The following is a 21,555-nucleotide window of genomic DNA, read 5'->3' as shown; positions in this document are numbered from 1 at the left end:
TAGTTATATTACCTAGTTGATTATGATCCAACTAATGAAATACAGACCATGCATTAGATGCCACTATCTGTACTGCAGCTGCAGGAGGACCAACAACAACACATAACAAATCTCTAATTTTCTGAAACATTGGAGGTACTTTGTAATTGAAAAAAGTACTAATTCAGTGTGTAATGCAGCAATGTAGTGTGCCTCCGGCAAGATTCTGTGGAAATTACCAGCTCTAAGGTTGGGGAAGGCTTAAAGGAAACAGAACATATGACTGTCAATTACGCCCCAATTTAGGAGCCCATAAAAATGTAATTTGCAATCAGTTTCTATTTCAGAATGGTTACAGCACATTAGTCTGAGATATAATTAGATTAGATTGCCAAACTGTTTACAGTCATTTGCCTGTTGATAGCACCTTTATGGTGCAAGTATGCTGTAATTGAAGTAGGCTAGAGAGAAGAAATAGACTGACCGCGTGGACATACATTTTTCATTTTTCTGTTTGGCTGGGCATTTATCATATGTGCTCTCTGCCATTGTGGTCCTTTTATGGACTTCAGTAATGCACTATAAACATGGTTGGGCAAATATTGCCCCACATGACATTACAACATAAGGGTTATCAGTTCCAACGGGCAAACATTGTTCAGATCAGCATGTCTGCCTTTTTAGCTGTATTTTTTATATACATCAACAATTTCTTTGTGAGACACATAATCTGGCTTACATTTTAGCTTAGCTAACCTCCTTTCATTCTATCAAACCCTTAACAGGTTTAGTAGGCCACAACTATATTCCTTTAAGGTGGCAAAAATCTTGTTTTCAAATTACCCAACAGCACCAGCATTTTACTTTGTGGTGGATCCCGAATAAAAAATTATATGAAGCCCAAACTTTTTTTATATTTTTTTTTTTAAGAATAGGAAAGGATTAAAACACCAAGTTATTTTATCATCTGTTGAGCGTTTCATGCACTGCCTATTATAGAGATGTAAGGAAATGAGAGAGAATCCTTCGAAAATATGGATATGCCATTTTGGAGAGTTCTCATAGAAACAGGTGTTCCTGGTGAAGAATATTTCCTTATTTTTTGCTTTGATGACGAGTTATTGCTGAGAGCTTAAAGGTGTAAAGGTTTTCAGCTGTCTTTTTGGATTTAAACTCAGTTGAGATGTGTGTGTATATTAATGGCAAGACAAGTCTGGATATGCTGTAATAAAAAGTATCAAAATTTCTTATGACTTAAACTACATTTGATACCATAGTTTCTTTGTTTTCTTAGTTAATAAAAGTTAGCTCTGTACTGTTCTTAAGCAGCTTTGCATACAATTAAACAGAGCAATAAATATGTACGGTGTCTATCTTGGCAACAGAACACAAATAATGGTGGCAGTCATTTTGTGGACTAGGCAGGTTTTCACAGTTGAAACATTCAACTTTACCTTGAACTTACAAAATGTCTATTTCTACCAATATTGTTCCTACATCAGATAAAGGGGTGAATCAAACCTAGGTACATCTTCGACAGTGTGGAATGAAGTCCCGCTCCAATTGTTAAGTAGTAAAGTGCAGTTTTACTTTTGAGAAGATGCTTTGAAAAAAGATTGATACTTAGGTGAAAAAAAAATGTAGATAACTTCATGCTTACCTTTTGGAGGCCGATAGCTACTCTTTAATTAAAATACCCCTTACACAAGAAAGACATTTAAAAACTTATGTTAAATATTGATAATGTTTAGGTAGTGGCTTAGGCTGAAAAATTCTTACTGTTTAGTAATGTAATATTGTATTGGACCAATAGAAAAAACTATCTTTATTGTGCATTATTATCTGAAAATGTAGTTTCTGAATTCTGTAATTCTTGGATATGTCAACTTTTTGGTTTATCACATATATTACTTTTACCATAGCATTTTTAATTTTAGATTTGGATTTCCTATATAGAGTAGCCTGCCAACCGCCAATGTTTTTATTACCCATGCATACTAACACAATTGTTCTCCTTGCAGACATTGGATGGGCAAACAGTGGTACAAGGACATATCAGGATGTCCTCTCTTACTCTTAAGGACATCCAGTACACAGATGCCGGAGAGTATTTCTGCATTGCTAGTAACGTGATTGGACAAGACACACGAGCCATGTACTTTGAAGTCCAATGTAAGATTTTCATTTTTATTTTCATTCATGTTTGTTAATGAGAGTTGATCTTTGTATTATCAGAGATGACTGCATGGTTTATATGTTCATAGGAAATCTATGTTGAGTCAACATGTAGATTCTGGGTGGCAACCTTGGAACCTATGACACATATTGTGCAGCCATCTGGGCTCCTGAAGTCTGTGTTTTGCTTACCTAAATGTTTATTGAAGGCGTACTAGATTTTTCTGTGTTTTTCAACCTTTTTCTCTTTTTATATTGTTGTTATCTTTAGGCTTTGTATATTAGTCCTTGTTGAGAAAAATATCTAGGTTTAATGAGTAGAGATGATTGGTTCACGTGGTGTTGGTGTTTTCCGTTTGAGAGCTTACATATTGAGTGCAAGTCGTAACAATAATTCTATGTAACTTATCATTTTTATGTGACCATTCAGCATTGAGCAAATAGACAGTAATTGCAGCGCTAACAAAATATTGCCCATAGCCACACGAAAGACGCGTGTTTCCAACTGGCTGGTGACAGAAGACTTGTGCAGATTTTGGCATTGGGCTTTATATTAGTCAAAATCTTTAAAAAGATGTGATTTCCTACAAAGCGCATTATAATTTTCAATTTGGTGAATATACATCTGGAAAAGTCTACACCTAATAACGAACAATCTATAATTCAAGACTTTCCCTATTAGGAAAACTATTTTAACATCTGTTTTAAATTAGACCTGTGCTAGAACTGGATGCACAAGCTCAGCTTTTCATTATCTAATTTTCTTTTCTGAACTTTGATGATAAATGCCATCAGCACCAAACACCACTGCGAAGATTCTTTTTCTGTGCACTGATGTATCTTGTAAGAAAAAGGATTATTATTCATTACACTGACATATACATATGTTCATTGAATTTTATTTTATTGGAGTAAACACACAGCCAGGTGTGTTGTATGTTTCCATTTTTGTTTATGTTGCATTTGATTTGTTTCTCTTTTTAAACAATGCAAATGTAAAAATTGTAAGATGTGTTTCAAGCGTGGTTATCCTATACATTTTTTACTAAAAGGCATTTTAGCCAGGTCCTGGGTAATCTATAAACATGTCCAGTGCTGGATGTGCTAGCAACTTTTGTCACATTTACAATGCAGAAAATTGGCTGTAATGTCTGAAGGCTAATGGCAACTCTGTTATTTACACATGTGACTAGCATATGTTCATTCTCCTTAATCCCGATCCTTTGTCTTTTTATAAAAAGGTTAAACTTGTGATGGGATTAAAAAAAAAAGTATACAAGGTAAAAAGTAATGAGTGTTCCTCCTTTTGACACTGGCAGCCCAGAACATTGGACATTTGAGCTCTTAGCATTGGGGATTTATTAAAAGTAGCAAGTGCCCTAATTTTATCCCACATCAGTTTGTGGACATCAGAAGACAATTGCTATGGTGATGAGTTTAGGCATTGTTTTTTATAAAGTATAAAGTAAATTATGCACAGCACAGTATATTTAACTGAAAAGTTGGGAGTATATAATGTACAGTGCAGTAGTAAAGCAAAACAATGCAATATATAGCATACAGCATTGTGAATAGAACATAAATGTGTTTAATATGTACAGCAGTGTATTAGGAATATTATACATATATTATACAATTTTTAGCAAAACTGTGTGGTTCACAGCAAACATAGCTCTGTATAAAGCAAATAAGTAAGGTGTATATAACGCTCAGCAAATGGTATAAAGCCAAACAGTGTGAAGTATATATTATTTAGCATGGCATATACATCTGAGTAGTGTCTAGTAAAACATTCTATTCAGTTTATAGCGGTGGAGCATTATGGAATATAAAAATGTAACAATAATAAATAAAATGGACCAGCAGGCAAGTTTTATGCTTAATGAATGTAAAGTACTTTTTAAATGAATGTACACAGAATGCAAATTGAATAGAAGATGTTTATTATACAGTTCAGGAAAAATGCCTGTAAAATGTTTTATGTGGAGCGGGAGTCCCCAAAGTAAAATTCAAGGGAAAATTACTAAGGGGTGTACAGTAAATAATGAGGCCCCTTTCAGACCAGCCATTTTTTAGCCACTTGTCTTCAACCACTATGTTGTCAACCTGGGCATTTGAAAACTGCTTTGACATGCGGTTGAGTAAGGTAGGGTGCTGTTGAGGTGGGGTTCTTCCTCCGGAGGATGGAAAGCAAATGAGTATCCAGAAGCTACTTGATGTTTCGAGGAATGGCACCACAATTTGCTGCAACCACAGCTACCTGCAATTGTGTGTGCCTAATAGTTTCCAATCACTACCATTCGACATGTGCAGTTGGGGATCTTGGTTAACCCCTAAATATTCAGAAAATGAGAGTGAAAAGAAAAGAGTTCATTGTGTTAAATATAATGCTAAATATATATGTTGGTTAAAATTTAAAAAAATATTTACCCTATGTGTATATTTACTCCTTCCTTTAAATGCAGCCCCTCTCTTCCTCCACTCTCATGAGAAAGATACAAATTACAGTAGTTTGTATCTGGTTAAACAGAATGAATAAACTCAGCTCTGCAGTTATTTTACTGGCATCAATCAGACTCTAAACCTAATCTGGTTCTGTAGTGGAGAGAAAATTATTCAAACTGTCTGCAGTCCCATAGTTATCACTCATACTGTTGACAGGCCCCTGCATCTGGACATACGCATTGGGCATGTGTTATTGCAAGATGAAACTATTTCTCTTTATCTCTGCAAATTAGAATGATATTTTTTTTAGCATGAGGATATAAAATGACACAAAAATCCTTATGAGTAATGAACCTCTATACAAAGTAATTTGTGTGATTTTGTTAAAATAAGTCTTGGTTTCAATAACTTTAGAAGGATCTACCTGAAATTATGCATTATTTTGCTAAGCAGCCTGACCTGCATAGAGGATTGATAGACCTGAACTCTTGCAAACGCGAAAAACATTTTTAACCCATACATCCTAAAATAGTATACTTAAAAGTAAATCAGTCAGAATATAAACCTAACAAAGTACCTATTTTTACCTGAAAATACAGAAACATTTTTGGAGTCTAAAACACACCATCACTGTAAACATTCAAAACAGCATTTAATAAAAATGCCAATAAACTTAACATGAATAAATACATCTATGATGTATATTTTAAACTTTTATTTAAAAATGCTCAGTATGACCTCAATAGTTTGTTACACACTTTACATTAGGACACAGCACCATCTATTGGTTTGACTATAGTTTAAACTAAGATTATTTTTCTAATGACATTTTGAGGGAGAAAAATGTTGGTATATGTTCAAGAATATGCAGTAATGAACAATGAGCATTAGGATTTTAAAACCAGGCAAATGTTACAATGCGCTTTTGGTTTCACAAAAAGAATAAGAAATCTAAAATAAGAAAAAAGGTATTATTATTAATGATTTCTTTTGCACTATCCTAATGACGTATGATAGAAAGTACATAGTAGAACAGTGAGGGAAATACAGATTATTAAGTAATGAAAGCACTGGGAGAGAGATTTTTTCATTCACGGTACTGGCAAACACAAGTATCTGGCCATGTTTTCAGATCTACTTTCTGGTGCCTAGGGAGTAACCTGGACCCTAGCCCAGGCTGTATACAGATCTTTCCAAGTTCAGGTTGAGTTTTGCTCCCTCTTGGTGTTAATTGTAACCCTTGGCATGGAACTGTAAAATGTTGTGAAATGTCAGATCCTTTGTGGCCATAGGAGGATTTGGCATTTGATAGTTACATGTCAAAATGAAATGTTATTCAGCAATAAAATGACACTTTACTCTACTAATAAATCAACAATTAAACAGACTGGCTGTTGTTATCAGTCACCTATGCATTACCTCTTTCATTAACAAACATATTACTAGCTAACTGTTTAAATCCCCTATGTTGTAGATATTCTGACCTGTAAATTATCTTTTTTCTTGGCACACAGTATTAGGTAATCTCTAAATTCAATTGTTTGTGTTTTACCAGTTTGCCTGGTGTTTCATTTCAAAACATTGATAAATGAATTTTACCTAAATCAGAACCATGACAAAGGTATCCCGTAATTTGCCTGCCAGATATCTTCCCCCCCATTTACCACCAAACTATTAACTCACCCACTTGCCAGCCCCCTCCCCTTACCTTTAAACCAACCCTTACCTTAAATAAATACTCCACACCTGAGCTGCGTTTTAAAACGGCTGGCAAGCAGCCGTTTATTTACAAAACATAAACCGATATTAATATTCATAACTTAACATACTCATTAACATATTAATTAACAACAATAAATAACATTTAAATAACATTTAAATAATATTTAAATAACATTTAAATAACAATTAAATAACCCCTCCCCTTAAACTTTTCACCTCTCCTCCTCCATCCCCCTTGTCTGTTTATTGAAATCTAATCCTGACCTCCTCCCCCCCCTCCTATCTTCTTCAGGCATACGTGCCCTTTGTCATGCCGTCCCTCCGCCTACTTTCTAGCTTTGGGCCTCTCTTTTTCACTATAGTTTGCTCTAACAAATTACATAATTCTTTCTGGATGTGCATGTGCAAATGAACCTCATAGCTTGTTAGTTATCATCCAATATCTACCAAACTTTATTATTTTATTACTTTATGTATGTAATATACAACTGTTACCAGGTAAAAGTTATTATAGCAGTGACCAATTTTGGTAGTCCATGAGAAGCAAGCACCTGTCATCAAAGGTCCAGAGAAAACCCCCTTAGGAAATTGAAAGTTGTTCCAGACTCTTCAGCCACTGATCCTATAGCTAATATTCTTTTCACTACCTTAGCTAAATTGACAAGCAGGGAACATCCAAGCACACAGACAAACAGGCTACAAAACCAACCAATTAAGTTCTATAAAGGTGTTGACCATTTAGCAAGACATTCCAAAGAAATTAGGACTGAATGCTGTACTGACCAACAGACTGCTTACATAAAAATTGTATGCTTTAAATTGCTTTTGAGAATACAAAAACAAATGATTTCTGTAATGATGAGAAGATATTCTCTCATATTTTCTAGATGCTCCCAAGATTAAGGGCCCTGTAGTGGTTTACACCTGGGAAGGAAATCCAGTTAATATTACTTGTGAGGTTCTTGCCTATCCTGCTGCAAGAGTGTCCTGGCTTAGGGATGGACAGCTTCTGCCAAGTTCCAACTTCTCCAACATCAAGATATACAGCAGTCCTATGGCTACCAGCCTCGAGGTAAAAAACAAATATCGATTAACACTATCCTTGTTCAAAGTTCCTCAAACACTAATAATAAATAAATACACCCACATACTGTTTATGCATTTTAGGTAATCACCCATTGTAGATATTATCTACTATTGCTTTTATCATTTTCATGATCATTAGACAATTTATATGTTCCATTGCTTATCATTTTATATGTAAGTAACTAGCTTTTGTTTGTTCTACTAGATAAACCCAGACTCTGAGAGTGATTTTGGAAACTATAATTGTACTGCAGTCAACAGTGTTGGTCAAGAGTCTTCTGAGTTCATTCTTGTACAAGCAGGTAAGTCACAGTTGTTTCCTGTTGATCTGTTCGTCTGAAATCTTATAATTGCAAAAAAATGATCAAAACATAGAGTACGCTGATAAATGTTCTTTATTTTAGAATTGTCAGCCTTATGTACTATAAGTATGTGTCATAAAAGCTGTATCATACATTAAAAACATTGGAAATGAATTTAATTTGTTGTTTTGGGGCAGCACAAGCTGGAATTCTGGAATTCCCTTCATTTAATGTGCAGCTTCTACTTTTTGGATAGAGTGGGAAAAAAACTGTGTTTGAACTCTTTGCTAATTTACCCAAACCTTAAAATTAGTTTTGGGGAAGAAAATGTTCTATCTATCTATCTATCTATCTTTGTTGCTTTATCTCAATTTTGCATTCTTTTATTGTTCAACATATAGGAAATTTTCTAATATAGTGGAATTAGTAATCGTTAACAAAATAATGTTTTTCAATTTGGCAGAAACCCCATCATCGCCAACCATTCTCAGGGTGGAGTCTTATTCTAGCACAGCTATGGTTGAATTTGAAGAACCAGATTCTACAGGTGGAGTGCCCATTCTCAAGTACAGAGCAGAATGGAGAGCAGCAGGAGCAATGACATGGCAAACTGCAGATTTCAGTACCCGGGATGGTAATTGAATAGATTGTATATTGTCTTTTCTGACTTCAATATTTTAGTCAATTAAGGGTGAGGTCTAGACATAGAGTTTTTTCATTTAGACCAGGTGCAAACTAAAAGTATTTTACAGACATGGTTGTAGGTAGGAGTTTTTGGATTACAATTAAGGGTGAGCTGATATTGCAGGTAAAGGTGGATTCTGGTAAACTAAATACCCTTGTAGATTTTTGAAACTCTCATTGACTTTCTACTTACATGAATTTTTATGTTCATAAGTAGGGATTAACTTTTTTTTAAATTTCGGTCTTGCAGTGAATTGGGCCTTTCTCGCTTACAGAACATATAAGCAGGAACAGCCTTGTGATTCCCCACGAGGTTGTGTTCTCGTCGAACTCAGATGAACTCTCAATAGAGAAACTCCATTAAAAGTTCGCCTGCAGTCACAGTACTTATCAGCCCAGTGACCGTGGGAACTAAACTCAGATGAACTCTCAATGGAGAAACTCCACTGAGAGTTGGCCTGCAGTCACAGCTGATTGGAAGCACTTGCGTGCCTCCAAACAGCTGTGACCATAGGTTCCCATGCTCCCTGGACTGTACTTATCAACCCAGGGGAACCTGCATTTCAATGGTATTCGCGAAATCGGTTCGCCAAAATTTTGCGAACCCATTGGAAGTTCGGGAAATTTTTGCGAAAATGTCATTCTCGCTCATCCCTATCCATAAGTATTACTGAGCTAAGTAGTACAAAGTTCTATTTTTTTAAATTGTTTTAAATCAGTGCTTGTGACTGAATGGTCGATGTACCACCTACATGTTCAATACCTGATATGAATTATAATCGATTGTATCATTATATCTAATTGAAATCAAGTGCTTTTTATTTCTATAGAATGGTTCACTAAGAAAAAAACATCAGTTGAAATTAAAAACAATTGTCTGTTCGGTACAAAATATTACAAAGCTAATGACTTGAACTACTCTTTTTATGTAAAAAAAAAAGAATAACTTGTCAATATCACAACCACCATAGAATGTCTCAGTGGCCTTGCACTCAAAAACTTTGCTCAGTTGTTGACTGTTTCTATCTACCTATGCCTACCCAAAACCAATTAGTTAGGAATACATTTATATTATAGGTTCGCTGAAAGCTCTTTAAATAGGGTTGCCTTCTAAATATCTAGATTACCAGATGGTTGTGTTATGACGTAGTTTACTGTGTTGTCAGGTCATGTAATGCTACTTGGAGACCTAATTTCCTATTAAATCTGGGACAAGTGCTTATTTTGCGTCTAAAATACAGAACACCATTATAAACAACACTTGCTTTGCCTGTAAAATTTCCAGTAGAGAGGCGGATTTCTGTCATTCATGTGACTTTTTTTTTTGTTTGTAGAGAGTTCAGAGGGTTCTCTTACAATAACTGGACTCAGGCCAGAAACATCTTATGTTGTGAAACTGTCAGCTGTCAATGGCAAGGGGGTTGGTGAATCATCTCCTATATATGAATTTGTCACTCAGCCAGTTCGTAAGTACATTTGAAAATTTCTACTATTTTGATTGCTGTGGAATTAGTTGCATTTAAATTCATAATATTCATGTTTTCTAAATCAGTCATACTAATGGTTATTGTTCTAATATAAAAATGTACAAAATGATGACTTTAGTAGGCTATGTGCCACTTTCTTTTACTTCTTAAGATATATTATATGCAAAACAGTTGGATATTTTTTTTTGTTTTTTTTAAATACAATTTTACTAAATTAGAGACAAAAAATACTTTCTTCACCTAGGTGCAAGTTTTAATTTAATAATGCTGTATCTTAAAAGTTGGCCTATTCCATGACACAGAATCGTTTTTGTAATCTTTATTGTTATGTCACCGACTGTCTTGTTGAAATAATACACAGCCAATCACAGTACAGGAATGATGGTAAGAAGTTGACTAAATGTTCCTTGGATATTAATCAAATATCAAATTGGCTTTATCTCAAGAGCCAAAACATTTGGAAGCAAGTTGTTAAGCTTGTAAACGACCCCTTTAATGGCAGTTGAGTGTAGATGAGTTCCCACTTACTCCTCGTACAGAGCTGGCATTATTGCCTGGACAATATGTATTAAAGACCGAAGTTGTGCTATAGCAAGATTTGAAAATGTAAATTGTACTCTTGCACACTTTCCAGCCAGACTTGCAAGTGTTGTCTTTGTACAGCATAGAATATTGTAGAATGTAGTTTTCTTAGGCAGTGAAGAGGTATAATGCCATTTATGTTTTCAAATATGAGGAGAAAATAAAATATTGCTAAAGTTAATAGTTAATTTATTGACCTTCGAAGGCATCATAATTGATATAGTAAGGTAGTTATATCAGCACAGGGTTACTTAAAATGACTTACCAGCTAAGAAAATGTCCCTATTTACCTACTTTTCCTGTGGCTCTTTAGTTGAAATGTCACCTTGTCGCTGCTTCTTGGTCACTGCTTGTATTCTACACCTCTATGTGTTGAATACATGCTCTCCTCCTGCACACTGTGGGTTCTCTTGCTTACCCAAACAGCAAAAGCGGATGTTTTGCAGATGGGTGTTGGGTATTCAACCCATCCGACTGGACAGAAATATGCAACAGCCAACAAGCAGTGAATAGGCAGTGTTTCAACATAGTGGAAAAGGTAGGAATATGACAAACATATTTTATATAACAGTGTATATTCTTATATAACAGTATATACAATTACACATAAGTCACATACATATGAATAATATTACTTTTTTAACAAACTTTAAAAAAATGTATTTTAGTAATAGCTAGTGCACTGTTAAAGCGCTGATACTGCAAAATTAATAAAAAAAACATAAAAGTAATGCAATTAAAGAAAATTTCACAGTTGTAAGCTGCAGTTTGCTGAAATTCATAATTTAATCATTTCCTTTAGGATTATTATTGAATTTGAAATCTTTAATTGCAATATATCAAGTAAAGCTAATATAGCAAGTATAAGGTGGCATATTTGCTGGATGCTGAAATGCTAAAAATATTTTATTAACTAAAAAAAAAGCTATTTTTACTAACGTATAGCAAAATCTGCTTGCTGCAAGGGGAGCAAACAAAGGGAAACTGTATTACAGAGTTACTGCCAGCTGCAAAACACTAAAGGCTCATTAGGACTTTATTAACACTTGTGAATTTCTATTGAATGCCTTTAACTTGAGTTTAACTTAATAACATTCTACAGCAAAGGACAGCTTAATGGAAAACAGCACTCTTTGCTACTGACTTTTAATCTCTGATTGATTTCTATGCCTTATAGGCACCAGAATAATGCTTTAGGTGTGTTTTGTTAAAGTTGCAAACAAATAAATGACCGTTTAGACCTCTGTTAGCATTTTATTATAAATATTTTATTATAAATCAATTTGAAAACATAATATATGTAAAAGATATTCATCAACAGTTCAAAGAAGGAAGCCAGGGATAGGACTATAAAGAATCTACAAAAGGAGCAGATGGGGTGCTCCAAGAGCACATATGGGCCAGTTAGCACTTCGAGTGATATTTTTGTAATTTTCCACTTTATTAGATGTGGTGCATTGTGGTCAGTGACTTCTATATCCCCAGCACTTTATTGGACGTGAAATACTGAAAGCCAACAGTCTTCTATATCTACAACACCTTATCTGAATTGACAGATTGTTAGCTATATTTTCAAAACAGTTATCAGTACAACAAATTATCATTACAATGCAATACAGTTGTTATATACGGTATATTTTGTTTAAGGTTTGCCCAATCACATATCCTATATGTGGTTGTAACACTGTGATATAACAAATATTTATTTAGTGGAATTTAATTTAATGTAATAATTAAAAAATATATACATATATACTGATCTACAATTCTTTTGAGATTATTTTTTATTAAAATATGTTTTTAGAGGTTTGCAGAGGTCCATGATGGGGATGCCTTTATTTTTATTGGAATGCATTGCATAGGGAAAGTTTTCCCAAGCAGGTCAAGTTCAAGTGTTCGCTTTATGAATGTTTAAGCAATAACCTAAATTGTAATGCTTAGACATTAACACTCTATTTCTGCATCTTCTGGCTTATTTGCAAACTATGCTCTTTTGGTAGGACTTGAATATACTTGAAGATTGGTTTGGCAAACCCTGACATTGATGAACTCAAATAGGCTACTTTTTTAGTAGTCCCAATGTTTATTCTCAGTGTTGAATAAAGTTAGTGGCTATTTTCTAAAATGTTCTACTCTATGTGGTAGGAAGTTAAGGTCTTGCTTGGTATTTTCTAATATACATATTTTCTGCCAGTGTATTTTATACCATAGCAATATATATTAAAAAAAACAGCATACACTGGAGATTGTTACTTTGAAATCAGTACATAGAAAATAAACTGCAAAAAACAATGGAAGACTCATTCCTAGGTAAATGTCCAAGTAAGGGTTTTATACTGTTTTTCTAAAACCTCTATCAAGAATACTGGCTGGAACATATATTGGCATGGAACATCATTTTCATTACTTTCAAATTCTAATTTCATTTTCATTTTCCTTCATTAAACAGTGTGTTTGTATATTTAAGTTGAGCTCATCCATTCTTTTGGTTCTGTGTTTGGCTTCATCTCACTTGCATTCTCTTTTATTTCGAACCATCTCTCTTCTTTCCATCTGTCTGCAACCCATTGGAACACCACAGATATTTTACATCCACGTAAGTGTCTCTTTGCAATCTCTCTCTATTCTGTAACATCCATTATATCATTGACCCTGACTGTCCCTGCACGCAGCTTTTTGGGAATAAAAGGATGCAAAAAAGTAGAATTAGAGATTACTTTTTAAGAGTTAGAATGCTCAGTAGGAAAAAAAAAGCTTGCCCTCAGTGTGAAGGCTCAGTTATTTTCTTTGACCAAACTTTATTATGGTTTTAAATTTTTATTAGGTTGTATACAGCGCACAAGTGTGATGTCACACAATATCCTGTTAACCAAGCTCACTTCTAATTCATGATAAGCCTTTATAGTTATGTTTCATGTGTCGTTATGTACAAAATCTCATGCAAAGCTTATAAAGAGGATTTTCTCTCTAATGAATCGATAGATATTGAAGGGTCCACCTATTCTTGTTTTCTTAGGTCTCAAAGAACAGCTTCACTGTTGAACATAAAGCCTAGCATTGCAGAAAGTTTCATTAAGATGTCATGTTAATACATTAGGTTGATTATACTACAATAAACAACAGTTGGATGAAACTTAGGAAGTGGATGTGCTGGATTGGAGATCACAACATTGGAATGTATCACAAGCCAAGATTTTTTGATAGAACGTGTTTAGGGTTTCTATGACGGAGAAAATAACCCTCTCTAATTGTCATAATGACCATTTTCACAGGATATGTAATACATTCAAAGTTCTATATAGCCTCCATAAGAAGCCTAAGGGTAAAGTTTTCCAATATAAATGCATTGTTGTTACAGCAGTTTAAGAGTGAAGTTTTCTTCACTTTTGAAATGTTTATGGGACATAAAGAGAAGATTACCTCTCCACAGTGGGTCTTGGATGTAAAAAAGAACTATGATTATATGATGTAGGAGAGAAGGAGATAAGCTTCCTATTTTAAGTAAACAAATTAAGATTTTATCCTACATGTATACCTGTGTGTTTTGGAATCGAGTATGACCTAACCTTGCACAATGCCTGCTTTAAGTATCAATGTACTGCAAAAAAAGGGGGAATTAAGTTTTTTACACAGATACTATTGCCTTGAAACAAAGCCAAATTGGAAATAGATGGCATGGTGGACAGGTTTTTATTTATCTATATTTAAGTTATATAGAGCATTTATCAGGCCATGATTCGTAAGTACTCTCATCCCCACCTAAAGGCCTATTCCTTCTTTTATTGGTTGTCAGCACAGTATTCATTCCCCTAACACAATGCTTTCCTATAGACTGGCCAGCAAGAAGAGGTGAAGACTTCAGGCCAAAATTGATATACAATTTATAGTGCATGTAAATAAAGATAGGTATTCAAAATACACTTTACTTGTTCTTTTAGTGCAAAGTGTGCATGCTACAAAAATCTAAAACAGTTTTAAAGTCAATAGTAAACAAGTTTGGAGTTGTATTGGTTTCTATGGCTTGCTGTACTTCATACATTGCTTTATGCCTTCTTAAATATTGGCCAGTATTTTACTAGAAATATTTTTTTTACAAAGGATGCAAAAGATAGTAGCAAGAAAACGTTTCAGGACAACTGCCATCCTGCAGGCGAATATCAGGGTTGTACTGAATACAAAGGCAGCTGGTGTGTCTTTGATGTTCTGTCTTTTAAGCACTGAAAAGGAACAAAATCTTCTACAGCAGGATTGGTTACCTCAGGAGATTTTTGGCTTAAGGTTCTCGTTCCTTCACCTCCCAAGCAGAGCGGTCATTGATTACCAACAAAAAAAGTGTAGTCGGCAACTCTTGCAGGACTTTAATAAACTTTGATCTTACAGTGCAATATGGCTGCATTGTAACTCCTTTTAGGGGATAAAAAAATAACCTACAGAGTACTGAGATTCAAGAACTCTTACTGCAGTAAACAAATCAAGGTGACATCATTTTCTTGAGCTGGAGCCAGAAGATGTTTCCCTAGGATAACAGGTTATATAAACCATGCAGTATTATATGGTGTTATAAGACTGTCTAAGATTTTATAGGCCAGAGGAGAATGGAATGTTTTCTAGATGTATGTTATCAACAAGCATTTATAGATTCATGCCAGTAATCACACAGGGCTGACATTTGTAAGTCAAGAAAACAAACTTTGAGTTTATTTAATTTTTTGGTGCAACTTGGTGCACCAAATCAATGATGTACATCAATGGTGATGTACAGAGAGATGCAATCCATACTAAATATTATGGAAAAGAGTCAAGGCCAGCCATACCGCTAAAAAAAGATGATTTCTGATTAGGTATTGCACATTGTATTGCCTAAATCAACCAGCCAGATTGTACCCAAGTGCTGCACTTTGAATCCACCAATATATACAGTAAATATATATATGTATATATATATATATATATATATATATATATATATATATATATATATATATTGATTTTACCATATTTTACAAGGGCTTTAATAAATGTCTGACTTTATCTATGATATACTTTGTATTTGGAATATCTTATCATTAAGATTTCCAAAGTAAGCCTCTAGATCTAATTTGGAGCATTTGTGCAATATGCATATACCCCACCCGGAACACTTACAAACCACATACACCTAAAATGTTCTTATCTTTTGTTTGCTATCATTGTACATGGTTTTGATAGCAGGAATGCATGATGATCTGTATTTCTGGTATCATTTGTTAGCAGACTAAAATAATCTTTTGTCTTCATGTTATAAAGCTTGTTTTCTAATTTGATATATAAATTAGTGAATTAGAAAATGACTGCTTATTTGAAATAATATTTTTTGGCGATCTTTATGGTAACAATGCATGGCTAAATCAAGTGATAGAATACAATATGCAATGCATGGACATGAAAGTTATTCATATGAGTGTACTTGTTTTTGTATTTTAGGAACAGAACCCCCTGTATTACCCACCACTGTATATCTCAGTGAGTAGAGAGTGGAATTTTTGAAGTGTGCATGTTAAAGTGACCACTAATCAGTTGTAGTCAGTTTGAATATTAGAAAGTACAGTGAATTGCAAAACCTAAAAACTAACAGAAATAGTTGTATATGTGAAGCATGGTTTCTACTTGGTAATTAGTGCTCTCATAAAGCTTTTCTAATTATTTGCATTTTTTTAAAGCAGGGCCTTAGGCGAGGGTTAGAACTTTCTCAATTATAAACCTTTAATTCATATAGGTACTCTATGTTCCAGCAGATCAACATCTTCCCACCTCCTAAAAACATGGTAAATGTACTTACCCACCTAAAGGCTGCTGAAGTTTCTTTCCTACATAACCATTGCTCCTGAGTCTTTTAATTACAATGACAGCTAAATCCATTTCAAATCATATACCAAATTAACTGGCTTAAAATCTACCCCAACCCCTTCTTAGATTGGGTCAAAAAAACTGTGTATATCTTTATTTATTGTAAATGATGAAAAAATAAAACTTTAAAACAAATTTATCATACAGTATATATTGGGTGCACATACTGAATGAAATAGACGATATGACCTTAACAAATACGTATATTATTTACTGAAATTGTTTTGAGCCTGGAGTTACTATTAATGCACTAAAATTGTTTTATTCATTCTGCTAATGCATCTGCTAATTCTACTCAGATAAGTTGGTGCTTCCTGCTCAGCTCCAGCATGGATTGCAGTCTCTTTATATGCCATATTGTGTTTGAAAATGTAGTGCCTTATACGGTAACAATGGCAGCCGCAGTTTAATATGATTCATCCCAGGAGGATAAAGTGAAAGAGAAGGTTCTTCATAGCTACAGATCACTATTCTGATTTACCATCTCTTAAACCAGGAGGAAAACAACATATAACACCACATAAATATGTGCTTGTGATTCTATTGCCAGTACTTAAAAGATAGTGGTAAAACTTTCATTGAGAAGTAAATGTAAGTCAGCTTTCTTAGACTTTTAAGAAATATTGATTAACAATGTACCATAAGTCTTCAAAAGGATAAGGATTCTGAAAAGGGAGCTTTGGCTGTATCTGCACAGCATAATCCTCAAGGAATGCTATAACAGAAAAAAGCACATCAAAATATTATTAACTAACGGCATGGTTACTAGAGTGGTGTATATTGATTTAATGTTGCTCCATAAAATGTGGTCTGCGGATTTCTGTGTTGGACTTAAAAGATTCTTATTTTGAGATAAAAAAAATCTCTAGTTTCTAATGATGCTGCACTTGAATAAAGTTCAAATAATCACTGTACACTGAATAATTTTGACTGTGCTCATAGATACCAAATTGCCAAATTTCTGCCAAGTGTCTACCTGAGCCTAATGTAAGAGAAAACTTAAGTTTAGTCAAGAAATCTAAATTTTATTAAATTCCTACTCCCTAATTAAATAGCATTTTTATTTTAATCTGCTTTTCCTTCTAGCAAAATGTACCCCTTTTATCCAAAACCAAAAAAACACTCCAGCATTTGTAGCAAGCCTATGCGTATGCAGATTTAGGTCTCTGGGTCTGTACACCTGCTATGGTCATTGTAAGGGTTTTAAGGTCATTTTATATTATGGACAATGGCCCTGATTTATTAAAACTCTCCAGGGCTTGAAAGAATACACTTTCATCAGTGAAGCTGGTTGATCCAGCAAACCTAGAATGGATCTGGTCCAGAATTGAAAACATTTGCTAACAATTAGCTAATGGCTTTTAGGAAATCCATTATTATTATTATTATTATTAATATTATTAATAAACAGGATTTATATAGCGTCAACATATTACGCAGCGCTGTACATTAAATAGGGATAGGAGGAGAGGACCCTGCCCCGAAGAGTTTACAATCCAGGTTTGCTGGATTACCCAGCTTCACAGATGAAAGTGTATTCTCTCCAGCCTTGGAGAACTTTAATAAATCAGGGCCAATGTAACACTTGGTGTGCAATATGCAAAAGTGCATGGGAATTCCAAAATATCTTTAGTAGATTAGAAAATAGTTAGGAATTAAAAGGAGAAAATAGTGCTGGAGTTGTTAGAATATAAGTAATCCAAGGCTGTTTACCACTGTCCCCAAATTACTTATTGGTTTTATGTTTGTTATAGTATAGATGTTATTACTGGACAAACTAAGAAACTATCATGGAAAATTATTTCAAATAACGAATAGTTGACTTCTATATACTGGCAATCATTCAAGTTCTTTATTTTATGATAGTGAAATAAACTTCTGAAGATTCTCTTAAGAATCTGCTGTTCAAGTGCTTATTTAAAATACAACATGTGACAATGGCAAACTAATATATCTTGCACTCATCTAACTAGCAGACAATAGAATGGAAATGTTAACTGGTATAATTATCTGCACAATACCTACTTCCAGTAATGTAAAGCCAATCGGAGACACAAATCTACATTTAGGATGATGTTAAACATGTAAAAAGAATACCATGAATTAAATTTAGACACTGATAGGTGCCTTCAGGTAGCTTTACAAATCCTCATTAAAAAGTACAAACCCCAGGCACATTTTTACCTTAACAGCCACTATGGTAAGAAAAAAAATCATATATCCTGATAGCTATGTGTTACATAATTCAGTTAATCACATGCCTTTATTTACATTTTGCACATTTACATTAAGACCAAGCTGTCCTGTAATTTTGGACAAACCAAATCCACATAATATAGATGAATTGACATGTGGATATTTTACTTCAATACTTATTCATAATTATACTCATGAATGAATACCCATTTTTTTAAAACATTCTTTCTTCTAAATATTTTTCTAGTCAAAAACGAATCTCTAGGAAATAAGACTGTCTCAACCAGATGGACCCATAAAATAACTTTGGCTGCATTGCATAGCTCCTTACATTCCTATTTACACAACTGTTACACTAGATTTTGAGGCAGTGTTGCTAAAATATGTTTTTATGATGTTCTAAAGTGCCCAGCAAGGTTAGACCACAATTACCCAATCTAGATGAGAGATGTGACCCAGTCATTGTTGTTTTCCCCATAATAATTTGGGGATATTTGAAGACTGTGAGCTGTGCTTCTCCCCATCATCTGCTAAATAAGAATTCTAAAGTAACCTAATATATTTAAAGTTGGACCACGGGACAAACAGTATTTCTTTCCATTTTTAGATGTCTATAGCCATCCTTACTGCACATAATAAAAAAAACTTTGTCTATAGTAATTTTTTAAGTACTTAAGTTTAGAATTAGGTAGATTGCTGAGTGCAGGGGGAGTTTTCCACTGATATGCTTTGTGACATTCCTTCTATTCATTAGTTCATTTATTTCTATATTCATGTTCACTCTTTCCATGCACCCTGTTGTCATCTTAAGGAGGAACTGAAACCGGTGTCAAGACTTAAGTTTAGGATACAACTTGTTTTTAACAAGCTTAGGATGTAGTAATAAAATCTATTTCAACTGCTACCTTTTTAAACGGCATGCATTAACCTGACGTTGGCAAACTGTAACGCACATTAATTTTATAATTAGAAGAACCACAGCTAATTTGAGTGGACATATTTTGATATGTTGCAGTTAACTAGTCTATAGATTATGTGACAATATTAGTTTCCTTCAGGTTTGTAAACCCCCCCCACCCCCACCCCCACCCCCTTTATTTACACATTTAATGTAATTCTGAAAATGACATGCTTTGTGTCCTTGAGTGGCTGTTTTTTGCTTCACTGTGTGGGGGTAGCCATAGTTGCCACCAGGACTGGCCAACAAACATGTTTGCATTTCATAGGAAATAGGTAAATCTGTGGTTTACAGAAGAAATATTGTCATGCTTATCTGTTCAGTTAAAGGAAGTGACAAAAACAGTGCAATAATGGCAAGATTAAAATGTATTTTCTCTACTTGCTCTGAAAGTTTTTAGCCTAAAAAAGGGAAAATGAATGAACCCACCACATCTATGAACTGGTAGCCTGCAGCAAAATACTTTTTTGTTTTTGTATTTAAGTACAATCATATGTTCTATACATAAGGGCACTTATGAAAGTGATTCAGCAGGTTGTATTGGCTCAATTAAATTCATTCTTCAATACACCTAATGACTACAATTGTCTGAGACATCTTTTTCCATATCTTTCACAAATATGTTGTGCTATGTTCATAGACTGTGGAAATGTGCAGAGGTTTTACATTTTCTGTGTGTGCATAGTGATATTTTAAGAGTCTATACAAGCCTAAAAATTTTAAACAAAAAACACGATGGATACTAAAGATAGATAAAATTTCACCACAAGTTGTGTTATAATAGTATGCTCTTCAATGCAGCAGTAATGGTTTATTTAGCAGAAATTCTTGACCACAAGTAAACTATATATGTTGAGTAGAATATTATATTACAAATTATTGGCTTAACAAATACAATCACGACTTAAAATGTAATGCCAAAAATGTTCTTTAGCTGCAAATGTATGTGCAGATGTCTCTATGTGCTAGACTGAAATTAGTTTCCTTTACAGGATGGAATCGCCTCATCAAGTTTAACCCCTGCTCTTTTTTCTACATCTGACATGTTTTTTTCTTTCAGCTCTTTCCGCAGAAATGGACGCTGTAATTTTCCAACAGAAATAATATATGCTTCTAATTAGTATAACAATTCATCTCTTTTGACAAGTTTTCCGAAATATGAGCCTCGTTTCATTCCCAGTTGTGATTTATTTTTAATATGCTTTCAGCTTTTGTCGCTTAATGTTTTGTTTTATGTTACCTTCCCTTTATTTAGCCCTTTAATGATTTTACCCCTTCTCTCATCGTTTACGTTCTTTTTATATTTTTCATGTGACCTCCCTCCTCTTTCCTTTCAACCAATCATGTGCGTGCGTATCATGTGACTTGTCATGTGACTTGCATGGTGCTGCTGATGTCCTCCTCGCTGGTGAACAGAAGGTAAAATTCTTTGTTCTGGTTGGTTTGTGGCAAGGTTTGGGAGCATTGCACTTTATATGAACCAAGCTTAATCTCTTTTGGGCTCCCTGCAGGTTTAGGCCAGGACAGGAATAAAAAGTATTCATATATTTATAAAATAAAAGAAAATTAGAAATTGACCAAAAATCTAAAATTATGTTTGGCTAGATTAGCATTCTTTTTTATCACTTGTTACTAAGTGGGAAAGTGTGATGCAGCTAAAGCATACCATGTTTTTGTAAGTCCTGGACAATGTATGGCTGTCAAGGCTTGCTCTGACTTTTGGGAAGACATAGGTTTGAAATGTGTCAGGTTTTTTTCCCTACACTTATCTCTTGCTTTTAAGTATTCTGTTTATTGAAATAAATCTAAGAACACATTTGTGGTTTATTTGACAGACCTCCTTGTTAGCTGCTGGCATATATTACAAAGTAGTAAGAAGTAGTAGAAGTCTATAAATTGCCCTCTGGAAATATTTGTAAATTACTTACAATTGGTTTAAGAAAAATAAACTTGGAAGAAAGAGATTTTAGACTGTGAATAACATCCAGCACAAAATAATAATATTAATAAGTAGACCCATAGATTAATCAATATATGTCCAATACGTTAATTT

The 21,555-nt window shown here is 34.1% G+C and overlaps 1 protein-coding gene across 11 annotated transcripts in view; it reads left to right on the top strand.

Moving 5' to 3' along the window:
- NCAM1 (neural cell adhesion molecule 1) overlaps nucleotides 1-21,555 on the top strand; it is a 213,440-nt gene that overhangs the window by 157,450 nt on the left and 34,435 nt on the right. For 6 of the 11 annotated variants that reach the window (XM_072425530.1, XM_072425529.1, XM_072425533.1 and 3 more), the window contains 6 exons: nucleotides 2,001-2,151; nucleotides 7,209-7,393; nucleotides 7,613-7,709; nucleotides 8,173-8,343; nucleotides 9,728-9,859; nucleotides 13,044-13,058. In XM_072425530.1, the coding sequence (XP_072281631.1) occupies nucleotides 2,001-2,151; nucleotides 7,209-7,393; nucleotides 7,613-7,709; nucleotides 8,173-8,343; nucleotides 9,728-9,859; nucleotides 13,044-13,058 (751 nt within the window). The remainder of the gene's footprint in view (nucleotides 1-2,000; nucleotides 2,152-7,208; nucleotides 7,394-7,612; nucleotides 7,710-8,172; nucleotides 8,344-9,727; nucleotides 9,860-13,043; nucleotides 13,059-21,555) is intronic. The other 5 variants (XM_072425532.1, XM_072425534.1, XM_072425540.1 and 2 more) reach the window with 1 other exon arrangement.

This window comes from Pyxicephalus adspersus, chromosome 11, assembly GCF_032062135.1.
Source record: "Pyxicephalus adspersus chromosome 11, UCB_Pads_2.0, whole genome shotgun sequence".
NCBI classification, from domain to species: Eukaryota; Metazoa; Chordata; class Amphibia; order Anura; family Pyxicephalidae; genus Pyxicephalus; species Pyxicephalus adspersus.
This window is presented reverse-complemented; position numbering and strand designations above follow the sequence as displayed.